Below are 16,551 nucleotides of genomic sequence, written 5' to 3' on the forward strand. Positions count from 1 at the left end.
GGCAGATCATTGGTGCATAGGAGGGGACTTCAACATGTTGGAGGACCCTTCTGACAGGATTGGTGGCAGCCATGCTACTGTGCATGGAGTCGAGTTGGCAGCTTGGGAGAGGTTGTGTATGACTTTGAGGGTCTCGGATACATGGCAGCACTCTGGTTTTGTGAGGCCCCCAGACAGTCTTGCCTTCTCTAGATCGGACCACAGAGTGGGAGGAGTGAATCTATCGCGGATAGAGCGTTTCTACACTAGTGACCACTTCAGTGACTTGGGAGGATCAGTGGGCATCCTGGCAGGGACCTCCTCCTCGGATCATGCACCAGTGATCCTCACAGTGGCAGACAGGCAGAGGAGTGGAAGCACGATGCTCCGCATCCCAGAGAGGGTCTTGTTGGACTCGGCACTCAGAGAGAGGGTAGAGGCTCTCTGGACAGGCTCTCTGGACAGAGGGCATGGACAGAAAGAATTCTCCTGCAGACAGAGTGGCCTCAGGCCTAGCTCAGATTAGCCACTTTTTTCTTCAGGAGTCTCTGGCTCGCCGAGCTGCAGCGAGAGAGGCGGAGCAACGTCTCAGACGGGGCATTGCTTCATTACAGAGGATGCAGGAGCAGCATCCAGACAGTCCATGGTTGGAGGAGCAGTTACAGCAGGCTCGACAGGAGCTTGCTAGCATAGAGGAGAGGCGTCATGAGTTTGCCTTCCACCGACAGGCATCTCAGTGGACTCAGGTGGGTGACAGAGTGACTGGTGCTTTTTTTGAGACAGTGGGGCCTCGGCACTCGCATGCCAAGGTCAATCAGTTGAGGAGGCCCGATGGGTCAGTTGCCTGTGAGCCCGAGGATATGCATGCAGTTGCTACTGACTTCTACCGTGAGTTCCTGTCTGTTGAGCCCCAGTCAGAGCGGCAGGATGCATGCAGGGAGCAGGTTTGGGCACAGATGCCTTGTCTTGTGACTGAGGAGATGCGTCAGAGGCTAGAGATGCCACTTCAGCTTGAGGAGCTGCACACAGCTCTAAGGGCCCTCTCCCGTGGTAGCTGTCTAGGTGAGGATGGGTTGACTCCCAGCTTTTTCTTGGAGTACTGGGACCTGCTTGGCCCAGATCTCTGTAGTGCTTTTCAATACATTTTGCACACAGGAGTGATGCCTGACAGCATGAGTGAGGGCCTGATCTACCTCATTCCCAAGGAGGCTCCTTGGATGAGATTCGACAATGGCACCCCATCACCATCCTCAACTCAGCCTACAAAATTCTTGCCAAGGCTCTGAGTTTGAGGATTCAACCATTTTTAGAGAGCCTTATACATGGGACTCAGACAGGTTTTGTCAAGGAACGCAGTATCCTTGACAACATCTTTGCTTTCTGGGAGGCCTCTACCCTGGCACGGCTCCGTGGTGAGGACCTCATGATTCTTCTTCTTGATTTTGAGAACGCATACGACAGAGTTGATTGGGACTTTCTAGAGGGCACTCTACGCAGGATGGGCTTCTCAGATGCTTGGATCAGAGGGGTGTTAGCCTTGTACAGACAGGCTCACAGTCAGGTGCTTTTGGCAGGGGGTAGAGGTGATCGCTTCATGCTTACACGCTCGGTCAGACAGGGCTGTCCTCTTGCCCCCTTTCTCTTTCTGTTCTATGCGGAGGCGATGAGCAGATTTTTGGTGTCGCAGCAGGTTGGTCTACGGGGCTTAGCACTCCCTATTCGGGGAAATGAGCTACTGGACGTTGAGTTTGCCGATGACTCAGCCTTGTACTTAGATGGCCAGGAGGCCAATCTTCACAGATGTGAGCAGGCCTTAGAGACCTTCTGTTGTGCATCGGGCGCACTGATCAACTGGAGAAAGACAGTGGCTTTCTCGGTTGGTAGTGCTCCTGTGCCAGATTGGAGGCCAGGAGAGGGTTTCAGGTGGATTCCCCCAGTGACTGCAGTTCGGTACTTTGGTTGTCAGGTTGGCTTGGACTTGTCTCCCGAGCAGCAGATTGCTCCCCTTCTCCTGTCTATCAGGAGAAAGTTGTTACATTGGAAAAGCACGACTTTCACTGGCTGGTAGACTAGTAGTTGCCAACCAGGTGTTGTTGGCGACTAAGTGGTACATCACTGCCTACTGGATCTTCTCGAGTTCTTGTATCAACCAGGTAGAGAGGCTGATCAGGAACTTCCTTTGGTCAGGACGTGACACTCAGATAGCCCGAGCCAAGGTGGCTTGGCCGGTCATCACGCTTCCTTGTTCTCAGGGAGGGCTTGGGATCATTGATCCAGCACAGCAGAGCAGAGCCCTTCTTGGGAAGTTCATAGTCAGAGGACTTCTTCCAGGTGAGGAGCCTTGGAAGGAGTTCTTGCTGCAGAGGCTTCGTGTCAGGGTGCCTCAGTCAGGAGGCCCTTGGCAACCTTCGACCAGATGGATCTTTATAGAGATGCGTAGAGTTGGTTTGAGCAGGAGACTGGAGGACCGCTTCGCTGTGAGTTTGCTTCGATCTTGGGAGCTCTTATGGCGTGGATTGGAGCAGAGACAGCCGACGTGCACGGAGGAGCGCCTACGGCAGCCCCTCGTCTGGAACCCCATGGTTAGCACTCAGAGAGGCCACTTGGCTGGTAGTCAGCCTCATGTTTCCTGGGATCCCATGGCAGCAGGTCCAGCGCGCTCTCTAGGTGACTGGCTAGAGTTCACAGGTTTGTCAGAGGAGGTGGAGGGTTTCCAGCTACAGGGCATGAGAGGGGTGCAGAGCATGTGTCAGGACATCTCAAAGTCAGTTCCAGCTGAGTGGCTCATGCCTCTCGAGCCAGTAGCACCCCGGTGGATGGGAGCCTTCACGCGACTGGAGGTTCTCATTTCAATCAGGACCTGCTCAGAGACTGTCCCAGCCCTGTTCTTCGAGCTTCAGGATGGGAGACGACTACAGCGAGTTGCAGTGGAGGCCCCGCAAGTAGCAGAGTGCTGTTTTCAGAGAATCCGAGTTGTGGGCATCTGTGGGAGGACTTGCGTCATAGACCCTAACCCTGCAGCTCTTGAGACTGGACACTGGAGGCTATGGGCTTGGGAGTGTTGTCCACTGACACGAGTACAGTGGGATCTTGGTGAGTGGCTATGGAGGGACCCCTTCTCTTCTGTAGACCACCCAGGAGTCCCTTTCTTTCAGTACACTGTTCGGCTTGGACGTCATATACTTGCAGCACAGAGAGAGGCCCGCCCCGCTGCAGCACGTCATTGGAAGGAGGAGGGCCTCACAATCGAGTTCTTGCCAACCTTTTGGGAGAGGCTGTGGGACTCCAGACAGCCGAAGCGCGTCACCTTGTTTCAGTGGCTGGTCGCACACAGAGCTACAACAGTACATAGTGATCTCTCGGCCGCATGTGCAGCCTGTGACCATTTGGTGGAGAGTCAACGTCACTGTCTTTGGGACTGTCCCTCGGCCCAGCAGGTATGGCTACGAGTTCTTCGGCTGATGCCTACTCTCTCCACGGCTTGACAGTACACTTGGGGGGCAGCAGCTTGGTCCACTCTCACGGGCCCGGCACTTCAGATTGAGCTATCTTCCACCAGCAGGATGATAGTGATACAGGGGGGGCGACCTACACTCCAGCCTGCTACACAGCTTACTCCACAGGAGTGGTGCAATGAGAGAGAGGAGTGTTGGGAGCTCATCAGTGGCCTGACACTTTGGTTCATCTAGCGGGCCGACTATTTCGGCATCTTTGAGACTCGCCCTGGGCCACCAGCAGAGACTGTTCGTGACTCTTGGCTAGAGCTGATCCATACTCTCAGAGGACAGCTTGAGTGACTACAGGGCAGCTCCGACCGCATGCGGGAGCGCCGCGAGGCTTTCCTTCGACTCTGGCGCCCTGGGCCTTTCTACACCATTGTCCAGGGTGCGCTCAGATGGCACTACCGCCCACCTGTGTGGCTCTTCCCTCCTCCCATCTCTTGATTTAGCCTCATTGTATATATGTTGTTCTTTCATTGGGAGAGTCTCCCCATCATGTTTGTTGTAGCCCTCTCTTGCAGAGGTGGTTGTAGCCCTATGGGCAGTTTTCATTAACTAATAGAAGGATCTTTCTCTCGGAAAAAAAAAAAAAAAGCGGTTAGGGTTTCACTCTCAGACTCTGTGTCCAAATGCTCTGCAGAGTGAGCCCCTCTCCGCTTATTTAATGATTACAAGGGATGCCCAAAAGCAGAGCCCCAAAAGCTTCAGAACAAAAGCCAAAATTCTCTCTCTCTCAACCCTCTATAGGGCTTTCAAAAATAAAGCAAGTAATCTCTCTCTCTCTCTCTCTCTCTCTCTCTCTCTCTCTCTCTCTCTCTCCCTTGCCAAAGCGTAGAGAGAAAGCAGATATTGCGTCGCTTGCTGGCCCCTTTTTCCACGCCGCAAAATTCGGGAAAAGCTGCCACGTGGCATTTCAGCCGCCAGTTAGGGTTTCAGCCACTTTAGGATTTCAGCCAGCAGTTAGGGTTCAGGTTTCCAGAAATTAGGGTTTCTGGCAGACATTAGAGTTTGCAGGAATTAGGGTTTCTGGCAGAAATTAGGGTTTCTGCTGTCGATAGCCACGTCATCACTTTGTGACACTCACACCTCCAGCGCACTCCGAGCTCAATATCTCCCCACCTGGTGATCCATTTAATGCAAGGTGTGGAGCATGACTTGATCGTATCCTACTCTACATGCTGGTGTTGTCGGATGCCCACCAAACTTTAATAACCCCCCCCCCCCCCCTTCGCCGATACTTGTACAAAACATTTATGCAAAGAGGGTTGACTGAAAAATACCCAAGAAATGGACTGGTCGAGACATGCAGGTCCTACAAACAAGCTCACAAAATTGCTGGTAAAAAAACCCCGTCACTAAGAAAATATATTATGTATCTTGCTGCCAAATCATTAGAAGATTCGCCAATTCACCAATGCATTTTAGTCTTCTTAGGCCGCTTCAAGGCTAAGTGTTGGAGGATATTCCATATGTGGGTATATTCGTATGGATGGTGATGACCATGTCTAGATGGTGTTAATGTCCATTCATTCTCTGTGCTTTCTTGACAAGGGTAATAGAGGGTGATTTCTCTTCTTTTACAGAAACCAGGCGTAGGGAAGATGCCACAAAAGTGATGATGTAGAAGCCACTAGATTGGCTACATGATGCCATCACAGCCATGTACAGACCGACAAACGAGCATGCTTACATGGCAAGTTCATAGTACGGATGCAATGATGATGTGCCAGCAAGTGTGAGAACATTGTTCTAACATGGCAAGCAACATGGGCAGCACTCACTCGCACATGCTCTTCGTGTGTGTCCCTTATGAGAACAATAATCAATGTGTCCTTGTTATGACTGAGTAGTTGCTTTGTCATTCCTTTTAGCAATCAAAAACTATCAGTTTGAGGCCAGCGTGCCTTTGGCACCCAGTTTGTGAGAGTGGGCTCTTCAAGCAATTATACTCTGTAATTGCTTGACATGAATACAAGAAGAAAAATACCGTGAGGGCCGCCTGTTTAGGAGCCAGCATTTCTCAGAGGGGAATTCCACCCTTCATGTCATGTGCACATGTTGTTGATTGACGTGTTCTCTTTGTTCCACGAAGATTCAAGAATGTTATTTTCAACATGGCTTGTGTTTACGGAAGCAGTTGTTTTCATCTATAATAAAGCCTTACATAAGATGTAAATCTGAATTCAAGTTCACTGCTTGATAACAGACTACAAAAACTCTTTCGATTCATAGCGAAGTAGTTCATTTAGTAACACATAATTCTACTCATTGCATGATGCACCTCAAGCCAAGCTTATAAATTATCCACCTCAGGTTAAACTGAAGAATTCCTTGAACATTTGTTCTTTGTTGAAAAAACACAAAAAAAGCTTTATTTTGTATATTTACCTTTTATTGAGCGGAACAAAACATCAAGGTTCTGAGCTGCTTTTGGATCATTTGACTTCCACGAGAATTTGCTTTCATTCTGGATTAAAAAGATCTCTCTCTCTCTCTCTCTCTCTCTCTCTCTCTCTCTCTCTCTCTCTCTCTCTCTCTCTCTCTCTCTCTCTCAAACATAATAAAAACGAGGAAAATGGTATAACCTTTCTATCACCCAAGTGTGGTAGATTGGTTATTCCATTTCCCTCTTGAATTACAAGTCTTGAGTTCAACTCTCCTCGTCGGATCGATCTTTAAGGTCTCTTGGGATAGTTTCCTACGACATTAAAAATCTCTTCTTCTTCTTCTTCTTCTTCTTCTTCTTCTTCTTCTCCTCTCTCTCTCTCTCTCTCTCTCTCTCTCTCTCTCTCTCTCTGACTTTGTATCAGATCCACCACATTGTGACTTTCTGGTCTCATAGGTCACTTTGGCCTTTTGAAGATGTTAATATAACATTTCATTTTATTTCATTTCTCTCTCTCTGTAACAAACTTGGACACCCCAAGTTAAGATTCTGCCGCGACACAGCAGAGATTCACTTCAAAAGTTCAAAACAATTCACACTTCACAATTTAGTCGACATGGCCCGGCGTAGTTTGGTGCCTAGAGATATTGGCCCCAAAGACTGGCGCCCCTTTCGGTATTTCTTTTTGTATTAATCTGTATTCAAGTACAAGAGAGTGGGTAGGTGCTCACTCTCAGACTCTACGTCCAGATGTTCTGAGAAGTGAGAGCCCTGCCAACTTATTTAAAGGTACAAGGGATGCCCAAAAGCATTAAACTTAAAAGCAGTAAGTTTCCAAAAGCAATTGGGTGTCCAAAAACTGCCAAAAGCTGTCAGCGTAATTTCCGGCCAGTTCGTACGACTGTCAGCACGATTTGCCGAGATCCGTACAGTCAGTGTGAATTGTGGAAATCCGTACGCCAGCCACGTCAACAGAGTCCAGAGTTTATTTTTTTGTATTCTTGTGTCCACGGGGTCCGCTCATCACTTGGCCATAAGTTGGGACAACTTCTAGATTTGCCACGTCACCAGTTTGTGACATACCCCCTCTTGAAAGAATTGTAATCGTCCTTGATTATGCTTGCAAAAATAGACACAGGCCATAAACTGTCTTAGCAAACATTGACTGTTAGTACCGACGCACTAGGCACAACACATCTAGCACATGTACCGATCGACAGTCACATCACTGAACTTGAACATCACGGGACATCATTTGACATCAAAGGACATGACGTGACAAATCACATTCAAATTCATTCCAAATCTCAGACCGTGATTAATCGGCAACGTATTTAGCAATCGCATCTAGATCCAGTCGGGACCTCTCAGATGCCCGATTAACTAATCCATATTGCACTGAAATGCTGCAGTCATTTCGTGTATCAGTTCCTGCACTCAAACAAGTCAAGTACAAATCAATCAGTATCATTTCAGTTCAAAAAGTCATACAGCAAAATACTGTCAGCTCAGCAATATCCCTGAAACCCAAAGGGACATCAGTGACTCTATATCAAAAATCGGTCAACAAAGGAGCGGAGTGACTCCCCTCTTGTGCAAACCCGCTGCACTAGATTCGCCCATGCTGAAATCGGGGTTCTATTGGAGTAGACTATGCTAAACCGAATGCTTCAAGGTAAAGTTCCACAATCTGAGGAGTATCTACTAGATCCTCCTCCTCCATCCGCTTCGCATCCAATGCAGGATAGTTCTTGAATTTAACCAAGAACTGCCCAATCACTTTCCCTTTAATCTTTCTATCTCTATGTGCCAGTATCTGTTCTGAAACGAGTATCTCCTCGCTTTCCTCCACTTCGGGTTGCTCATTCGGCTCCCCATCATCGGACACATCGCCTTTAAAAGGCTTCAAGAAACTCACATGAAAAGCATTGTGAATTCTCCAAGTATCGGGCAGCTTCAGCCTAAAGGAGACATCATTTATATTTTCTTTTATCTGGAAAGGTCCATAATATCTCATGCTAAGATTTGGAAAAAGCCTCTCCTTTCCCTTTTTCTTTTTCACGCGTGCCTTCTCAAAACGTAAGAGCACCCAATCGTCTTCCTTTAATTTCAAATCGCGATGGTGTCGATCTGCTGCCTTCTTGTGTCTTTCCTGAGATTTCTCTAAAGCCTCCCGGACCTTGGCACAAGCAGTGTCCAAGTCCCTCGTATATTGGTCGGCTTCAAAAATCTTATCTTTTGTGCTTAGGAAGGGTGGAACCTTCGTAGCACCTTCAATAATCTCAAATGGCGCCTTCCCCGTCGAAGAGTGGATCGTGTTATTGTAGGCAAATTCCACCAAAGGCAAAAACTTTCCCCATTGAGTCTTTTGATCCGAAATGTAAGACTTCAATAAATCCAGTACGACTGAATTTGCAATCTCAGATTGCCCATCTGTCTGCGGGTGGAAAGATGACGAGAATTGCAACCGTGTGCCAATGTTCTCCCAAATAGCCTTCCAAAACAAACTCGTGAATCGGAGATCTCTGTCAGAGACGATTGTCTCAGGCATGCCATGTAATCTGAATATCTGGGCAATGAACAGTCTCGCTAAATGATCCCGCTTGACTGTTTTCTTCATTGGAATTAAATGAGCTTGCTTGCTAAATTTGTCAATAACAATCTAAATACCATCGTGCCCACTCTGTGTCTTCGGGAGATCAAAAATGAAATCGATAGCAATTCTTTCCCAGGGGCAAGTGGGAATGGATAAGGCTATAACAATCCCTGTGCTTTATGCCTGTCAAACTTGACCTTCTGGCATACCAAGCAACTGCGTACAAAATCGTCCACGTCCTTCTTGAGTCTCGGCCAAAAGACTGAGTCTCGGCCAAAAGAAGTATCGCTCCACACCCTTCAAGGTGGTGTCAATGCCGCGGTGACCCGTAAAAGGTGGAGAGTGGCATTCAGTTAGAACCTTTTCCCTCAACGGTTGTGTAACGCACAACATCGTTTTCTTCATCAAGTAGCCATCCCGTATGGAATATCCCACTACTACCTCCCCATCTTGCACTCGAGTGAATACATCAGAAAATCCTCGATCTGTGGCGTACTCATCGACCATGTCCTCGAAGCTTCTAAGATGAATCGTAGAAATAGCCAAGACTAACGGCTTCCGGGACAAAGCATCTGCCACCAAGTTCTTTTGTCCCTGTACATGGACAATCTGAAAGTTTCTTCTGTGACAAGAAGTAGCATAAACTCTGATGATCAGTGAAGACCGTAAAATCGGCTCCGAGTAGGTAATGTCACCACTGAATAAGAGCGTGGATAACCGCCAAAAGCTCTTTCTCATAAATATGTGTTGTCAATTCGGGCCTTGAAATCAATCGGCTCTCGTAGGCAATGACATGGCCTTCTTGCATTAAGATCGTACCCAGACTACAACCACAAGCATCACAATATACTTCGAATGACTTTTGCAAATCCGACAAAGTCAAAACTGGTCCCGTAGTCAATTTCTTTTTTAAAGTCTGAAAGGCAGTCACCTTTGCGGGTCCCCACGAGAAAGGGACTCCTTTCTATGTCAAGATATGCAAAGGGAAAGCAACCTCTGCAAACTTTCTAATGAACCGCCGATAGTAAGAACATAAGACCAAGAAGCTTTTAACTTCATGGACATTCTTCAAATCGGGCCAATCACGTATAGTCTCAATCTTGGCCGGGTCCATCTGCACTCCTGATGCTGAGACGATGTGTCCCAAAAAGTGTATCTCCGGTAAGAAAAATTCACTCTTCTTGGCATTGATCACCAACTTGTGATCTCGCAATGGCTCCCATAATGTGGTCCCAGTTCTGGTTTCATCTGCCACGTTCCTCTACTGCTCTAGAACTCTCTGGCCTGTTTTCAGTCTGTTCTTGTTGTGCCTTTTTGAGGCGCTTTGCGGAGATGTGTCTAAATTCCCCGCAACCAAAATACTTCCCCTCTTTGAGATAGATAGCCCTTTCTCTAAGAGTCAGTCGGGGACATGTATCTTTCTTTTCTTTGTTTTGGGAACTCTTTCTCTTTCTACTTTCATTGTGAGAGCTATGTTGGTTCTCTGAGTCAAGGTCTCATCAATGGGGTAAGTCAAATTTCCCAAATGTATCGCAAACCCTGTTTCGCATGACCCATTAATCCTTGAATAGAATTCGATTTTTGTTCCAAGCAGTAGTCTCGGATCTCTGTAGGGAGTCCGCAACAAAACCGCTCAATCTATTCCTTAAAAGAGACCTTCATAAATGAAGAGGTTGGTAGAAAAGAGTTCCAAAATCTCTCGCAATAAGCGTCCAAAGAATCTCCCTTGGTCATCCGAGGATGATTCCAAGCGGTTCGTACATCTCGTTCGTACTCCCGGGTCAACCAAGAAGAAAATGAGGAGCCTTTTGAATACAACCATGTACCTGGAGCTTCCTTCTTCAGAAGAAGAGTGGACCACAATGTTCGAGCATCTCGGACGCCAGAAAAGGATTCAAATTTAATTGACTGTCTACCTTCTTTAAATTCTATTGTTTTCTTGCTCGTCTTCGAGGAAGTCATATTGGTTGGCTCTGTAGAAGTGCTTCTTTTCAAGAGTGCTTGTCCATGTCTTTCTGCGAGTACAGGTTCCGCTTGCTGCACTCGTCTGTCAGAAAAGGATTCAAATTTAGTCGATTGTCCACCTTCTTTAAATTCTATTGTTTTCTTGCTCGTCTTCGAGGAAGTCATATTGGTTGGCTCTGTAGAAGTGCTTCTTTTCAAGGGTGATTGTCCATGTCTTTCTGCGAGTACAGGTTCCGCTTTTCTGCACTCATTTGTCTTTTCGGCTTTCCTTCCTACCTGAGAGGAGAAGCGATGGCCACACGCCATCGTATCAATCGGGTAATTCTTCAAGTGTTTCGCCAATCTCAGGTCCTTGGAGTACTTGATCAATCTGTTCACACATATGCCAATCTGCAATTGACTTTTGTGCTTTTCTGGCAAACTTGTCCGGAAAAAAAATTGCCCAAATCTTCATTCTTTTCTTCAGTTCCCGCGCCGGATCTTCAACTTTTGCCTTCCCACTGAGAGGTGTCATCTCTGTCAGATTCTTCACGAGAACCCATGTGTAATCCGGGATTCTTTATGGCTTTATACCCTATTAGACAGAGCGATGCGCACCCGATGCGCTATGTATGAAGGGTGGGAGTGGCTAATAAGTCCGAGGTCGGGACACGAAGATTCTTTCCCAAACGTTGTGTGGGCTGCAAAAAAAAGGATCGAATCCTCCGTAGAAGAAGAATCTTTTTGTGCTTTGATACCACTGTAACAAACTTGGACACCCCCAAGTCAAGATTCTATCGCGACACAGCAGAGATTCACTTCAAAACAATTCACACTTCACAATTTAGTCGACACTGAGGCCTTAGCCTAGGGTGAAACACCACGTTTCAGAGTGAAACGTTTCGCGGTTACGTTGCTCTTAGCATCAGCGTAACCGCGAAACGTTTCAAGGCCGAAACGTTTCACCCTGAAACGCGGCGTTTCATCACGAAACGTTTCAGTCCAAAATGGAAGCACAGTGAAACGTGAGACCGAAACGTGCGTTTAGCGACTTTGAAACTAAAACTATGGTAACTTGTTGTTAGTGAAACGGCTTGTGTTTCACTTGGTGAGCGAAACGTTTCAAGGCCCTAGATGTTTCACTAGTCCTGACCTGTCGAAACGCGTTTCATGGTGACGTTGCTTAGCATCTCCTCTGAAGTATCATAATAAATTGTCTGGTGATGGGCAGTCCTAGCATTGAAGTCCCCTAGAATGATAATGTCACCATCTCCAGAGAACTGCCATATGTCATCATCCAAAATAGAAAAGGGGGTGGTGCATATACTGATGTACTCAGGGGGAAGTAGCAAATAGAAATATAAAGATATCTGTCTGTCTTTGCTCTCAATCTCACCCACATGTACCTAGCCTGCTCATCCCTGCGGGCTATATGTATAAACGGTTGCAACTCCTCCCTAAATAACACTCCTACTCCCCCTAAGCCCGCTCTCTGTGCTCTGATCGTGTCTCCTGTCTGCAGGTTGTCTCCCATTTGTATCCATTGATGTGAGGCATAGACTGTCAAGGTGTGTCTCAGTGTAGAAGATGATGTCTCCCCAGTAAAACTATCCTCAAAAGCACCCATATCAAGGCCCATAGATCCATTACAATTCCAGGTAGCAACTTTGAGTGTGGTCCCATAGGTCTCGCACCGTCATGGGGAGCGTCGCTCCTATATTACCACTCTTCCATCTTGGTAAAAGGCAATCTTACCTTTTTCCCTTGTCGCTCTAATCTCCAGCATTACCTCCTGCATATGAGCGATCTGCGAAAGGGTAAGATCATTCCCGAGAAAGATGCCTGTCTTCTTAAGAGTTTGCCTCTTCTTCAAAAAGTCCTTAGCTTCCATGGATGGAATCCGAAGGATGAGTACCCTTTCTTTCGGGGTTTCTCCATTGCTTCCATTTTTCTTGTTGCCCACTCTCCAAGCTCTTGTGTGAATAGGCTCATTAACTCCCATCAAAGTCATGAGCTCTTTTATCTCTTCGTCCACATTGTCTTTGTCTTTAAGGCCACAAATTCTCACATGTAAAGCACGCACACGTCTTCTTTGCTCCTCTTCTAGTGTCAAGTTAATAATGGTGGACGTGGACGTTGTTTCCTTGCCTTTTTCTTTCTTTGCAACCTCAATCCGTTTCTTGGCCTCGTCCGCCTTCTGTTGAGTTTTTGTAATAACATCCACCCAAGAAGTCATCATTTCTTTGTGCTACTCTTCCCCCTCTTTGATGGCCCGCACTTGCTCTTTAATCGTGTTGAGTTCCTCTATTACTAAGTGTTGCAATTCTCCCTCTTCAAGTGTGTTTCGTGATCGTATCTTGGCGAGATCCTTCTTGAGTGATGCAATCTCTTCATCTTGGGCCATCACACGATCTTCCAACTTAGTTATCTTGCTTTCCTGGACCAACACGCGTTCTTCTAGCATCTTATTGTGCCCAATAGGTTTCGGTTGATCTTGTTAATGGTTCCGGTCATTTCTTCTTTGCACTTTTAAACGGCATCCTTGCCGCAAACACCCTCTCCCCCCCGATAGCATGTCTCTTCAACCTAGCCTTGGTTGAGGGACTACCAGAGGAGTGGACTATGCGTCCACAAAGTTGGAGACACCCTGGACTACAAGACTATCACGATTGGCCACACATTGGCCAAACTGTATGGGGCAGTTCTTGAAGTAGAGCTTAGCATATATACGAAGGCATCGGGTCTACGAGCACAAGGACAGCAGGTTTCAGACGCACTTTCTCGACTATCGACCACATCTTTATGCTTTGCTGTCTGATTGATGGAGCAAAGGCACGGAAGAGGAGGCTCTATTGCTACTTTGTGAATTTCCGCAAGGCCTTTGATACTATCCCCAAAGAGAGACTCTTTCAGCGACTTCAAGAGCTACAGATACCATCAGAGATGATATGGGCCATTCATTCTCTATATGCACAGGTGACTATTAGATCCCATTGCTAGCACCATTGGTGTGAAGCAAGGCTGCCCCTATCCCCGACTCTTTTTGGCATGAACATCGATGAGATGTCAGACTACATTCTACAGGCAGGAGAAGAGTGATCAGACTTGGCAAGTACACCAATCCATATTATGCTTTATGCTGATGACATTATTTTGATTTTTGAGACACAGGAGGGTTTACATAGTCACCTACGAGCTCTTGATGTCTTTTGCACACATAGAGGGCTCACAGTGAACCTTGGCAAGACCAAGATCATGATCTTCCATACTTCCAAGGAGGTCAGGAGCATAGCAGTGCTTACTGCAACATGAGGACAGGTAGAAGTGGCGGACTCATATGTATACTTGGGGGTGACTTTTATTGGCACTATTGGCAGATTCTCCATGGCCCATGCAACCAGAAATCCACTTACACAAGGATATTCAGCTCTGGCCACTCTAGGGTGCAGATGTCACCAAGCCCATTTCCAGGAACCCCGCACCAAGAGGTGGCTCTTTGATACCTTAGTCACACCTGCTATGATGTCAACATCTCTATGGACACAGATAGGGCGCCCACAGATCATTATGATTTCACGTTGGCTTCATAGCTAACCCTCAATTCCATCATAGCAAAGCTAGTTGCACCACAGATGTTGGTGGAGGACTTATTTCAAACAATCTCCTTCATCCAGTGCATGAGAGAGCTCCCATCAAATAGACTTACACGCCGATCTTTTGAGGCATCGATACAGCTACATGGAGAGACAAGATCATGGTACTCTCAGGTCACAAAGTGGTTTACATCTCATGGCTTGGGACATCAGTATTACCCCAACTCCCCTCCCCACACACGCCTCTCACACAGTGAGCGGAACAAAGTACTCAGGTAGGATCTTTGGCAACTGTATATTCGAGAGACATGGATCACACCTAGAGAGCCTCTCCCCATGAAGAGACAGTACTATAGAGACCACTTTCTGACCATTCTAGCATATGGCTTTATCCAAAGACCGAGGTACGTGGATCTCTACATGCCACATAGAGCACGCGCATCCATCGGACAGCTCACAGTATCTTCACATCGACTAGAGATTGAGGCAGGGAGAGCTGCACTTGTCCCTTGGGAAGAGAGGATCTGCCGCCTTTGCTCAATGGAGATTATGTATGCAAATGTAGAGCATATGAGGAGATCAGAGGCAAATATAAGACATTGTTTGCAGGGCAACCACTCTACACCAGATTCTCGATGGTCTCTGGGCCATTCCCTTTCAGAGGCGGGACTCTCTCCTCCACACACTATCTACCACGAGAGATGAGCGACAGACACAGCTCACAGGCTTTTTTCAACGGACCACTATAGCATCACCCCCAACCACACAAAGAGGAGATCAGAGCTCGCAGACGACCATGTGCCCATGGACGCACAGCACCACAACTACACCAGAGAGATTTCCTGGAGATTCAGGAGTGCCACTGTAGATCTTTGGAGGAGAGTCGCATCCGAGCCTTGGCAAATCCAACCGCCGTCTTGCGCGGATTGTTCACACCTTACCCACCCATGCATCATGTCTTACACCCTGACTATAGTACTGGCTGGCCCTAGAGTTATGATGACACTTTTTCTCTTCATGATTGTCAGCATATAGGATTGCATCTTCTCCCTAGATCTAGAGCTCCATCCCCCCACTCCATGTGTCACTCCCCTCATCCCCCAGCCATCACATAAGATACTATCTTTACTTTTGTATCTTAAATCCTTCATGGATACACAGAGGACATCTACCTCATGTACTTTGTTTTGTCTCATGGGCCGATTTCGGCCTCTAGTAGATGTTAAAAAATCTCTCTCTCTCTCTCTCTCTCTCTCTCTCTCTCTCTCTCTCTCTCTCTCTCAGAATAAGCATGATAATCACTGTCTGTAGATTTATCTATCCAAGACACGCAAGGCATGGACACTAAGTAGAATGAGAGCCTTTTGCATCATCATTAAACTCATACTGCACCCGGAAATATCTCAAGGATCGGCCTGACTGGACATGCTTGTAGAACTGTACCATACTAGAGATAGATACACGAGCCAATAAACGTCTCTCTCTCTCTCTCTCTCTCTCTCTCTCTCTCTCTCTCGTGTGTGTGTGTGAGTGAGAGAGAGCGACTCGCCAGCATTAGGATGCCCGGAACGCCCGGACTTTTAGGTGATGTTAAAAACTTTGCTCTTACTGTCAGCTTCGAATTCTCCATGACTGCTCACACCTTCACAAGCAGAGAAGCGTGTCTTTGAAAAGCTATTACGCACACCAAAGAAAGTCTTTGAAAAGTTTTAATGTTGTAGGTACAAAGGTCGTCTACAATGGACGAGGGCACTTCCTTAAAAGTAAAAATTGAAATTGCTGGTTCAAAATGTTATTGGACTATGCTATGCGGTTCATAGTAGCAAATGATATAGATTGTGATCTAAAAAAATACTAAATTCTTGTTTATGAAAGAGAATAGGTCAGGAATCACCTATTGGGAGGAAGGAAATAAAATTCAATAGTGACTAAGATTCACTCTACTCCCCCCCTTCACATGCGCTGCCTCTCCCCTCTCCTTGCTGTTGCTCGCGACCTGCACTGCCCATTCTCAAACACCGCGACCATCGGTTTCCATCTACCTTTAGCTTGCAAGATAAGCTGCGATCCCTCCTCTTGCCTGTGCCCCATCCCTCCTACCTGCGGCGCCTCTCTCTCTTTCTCTCACCTAGAGCACCTCTACTTTTGCTCTCTCTCTCTCTCTCTCTCTCTCTCTCTCTCTCTCTCTCTCTCTCTCTCTCTCTCTCTCTCTCTCTCTCTCTCTCTCTCTATGCGTGCACTGTCTTTAATCTCCAACCTCAAGCCCATGTAGTCACACATTTGGTTGGTCATGCAGGAGTCTCTCTCTCTCTCTCTCTCTCTCTCTCTCTCTCTCTCTCTCTCTCTCTCTCTCTCTCTCCGTTTGGTATTGCAGGCCTCAAGAAACAGTGCCGATCAATGGTCCGAGGCTGGCGCGAGAGGAAAGCAACCCTGAGAGGAGGGACGACAAGGGAGGAGGCAAGAAAGACGCGAGTCTGAGAGAGAGAGAGAGAGAGAGAGAGAGAGAGAGAGAGAGAGAGAGAGAGAGAGAGAAGGTGTTTCCACGTGGTGTAC

The 16,551-nt window shown here is 47.1% G+C and overlaps 1 protein-coding gene across 1 annotated transcript in view; it reads right to left on the bottom strand.

The window, feature by feature from the left end:
* LOC147417774 (general transcription and DNA repair factor IIH subunit TFB1-1-like) overlaps positions 1–15,688 on the bottom strand; it is a 122,381-nt gene extending 106,693 nt beyond the window's left edge. Inside the window, exons 1-2 of the mRNA XM_086506548.1 lie at positions 15,548–15,688; positions 5,868–5,946 (exon numbers count right to left, since the gene is read on the bottom strand). Of these exons, the coding sequence (XP_086362674.1) occupies positions 5,868–5,946; positions 15,548–15,628 (160 nt within the window). The 5' untranslated portion in view covers positions 15,629–15,688. The remainder of the gene's footprint in view (positions 1–5,867; positions 5,947–15,547) is intronic.
* Between the last annotated feature and the right edge of the window lie 863 nt (positions 15,689–16,551).

The sequence above is a fragment of the Adiantum capillus-veneris genome, chromosome 30, assembly GCF_014529385.1.
Source record: "Adiantum capillus-veneris isolate H3 chromosome 30, ASM1452938v2, whole genome shotgun sequence".
Taxonomy (NCBI): Eukaryota; Viridiplantae; Streptophyta; class Polypodiopsida; order Polypodiales; family Pteridaceae; genus Adiantum; species Adiantum capillus-veneris.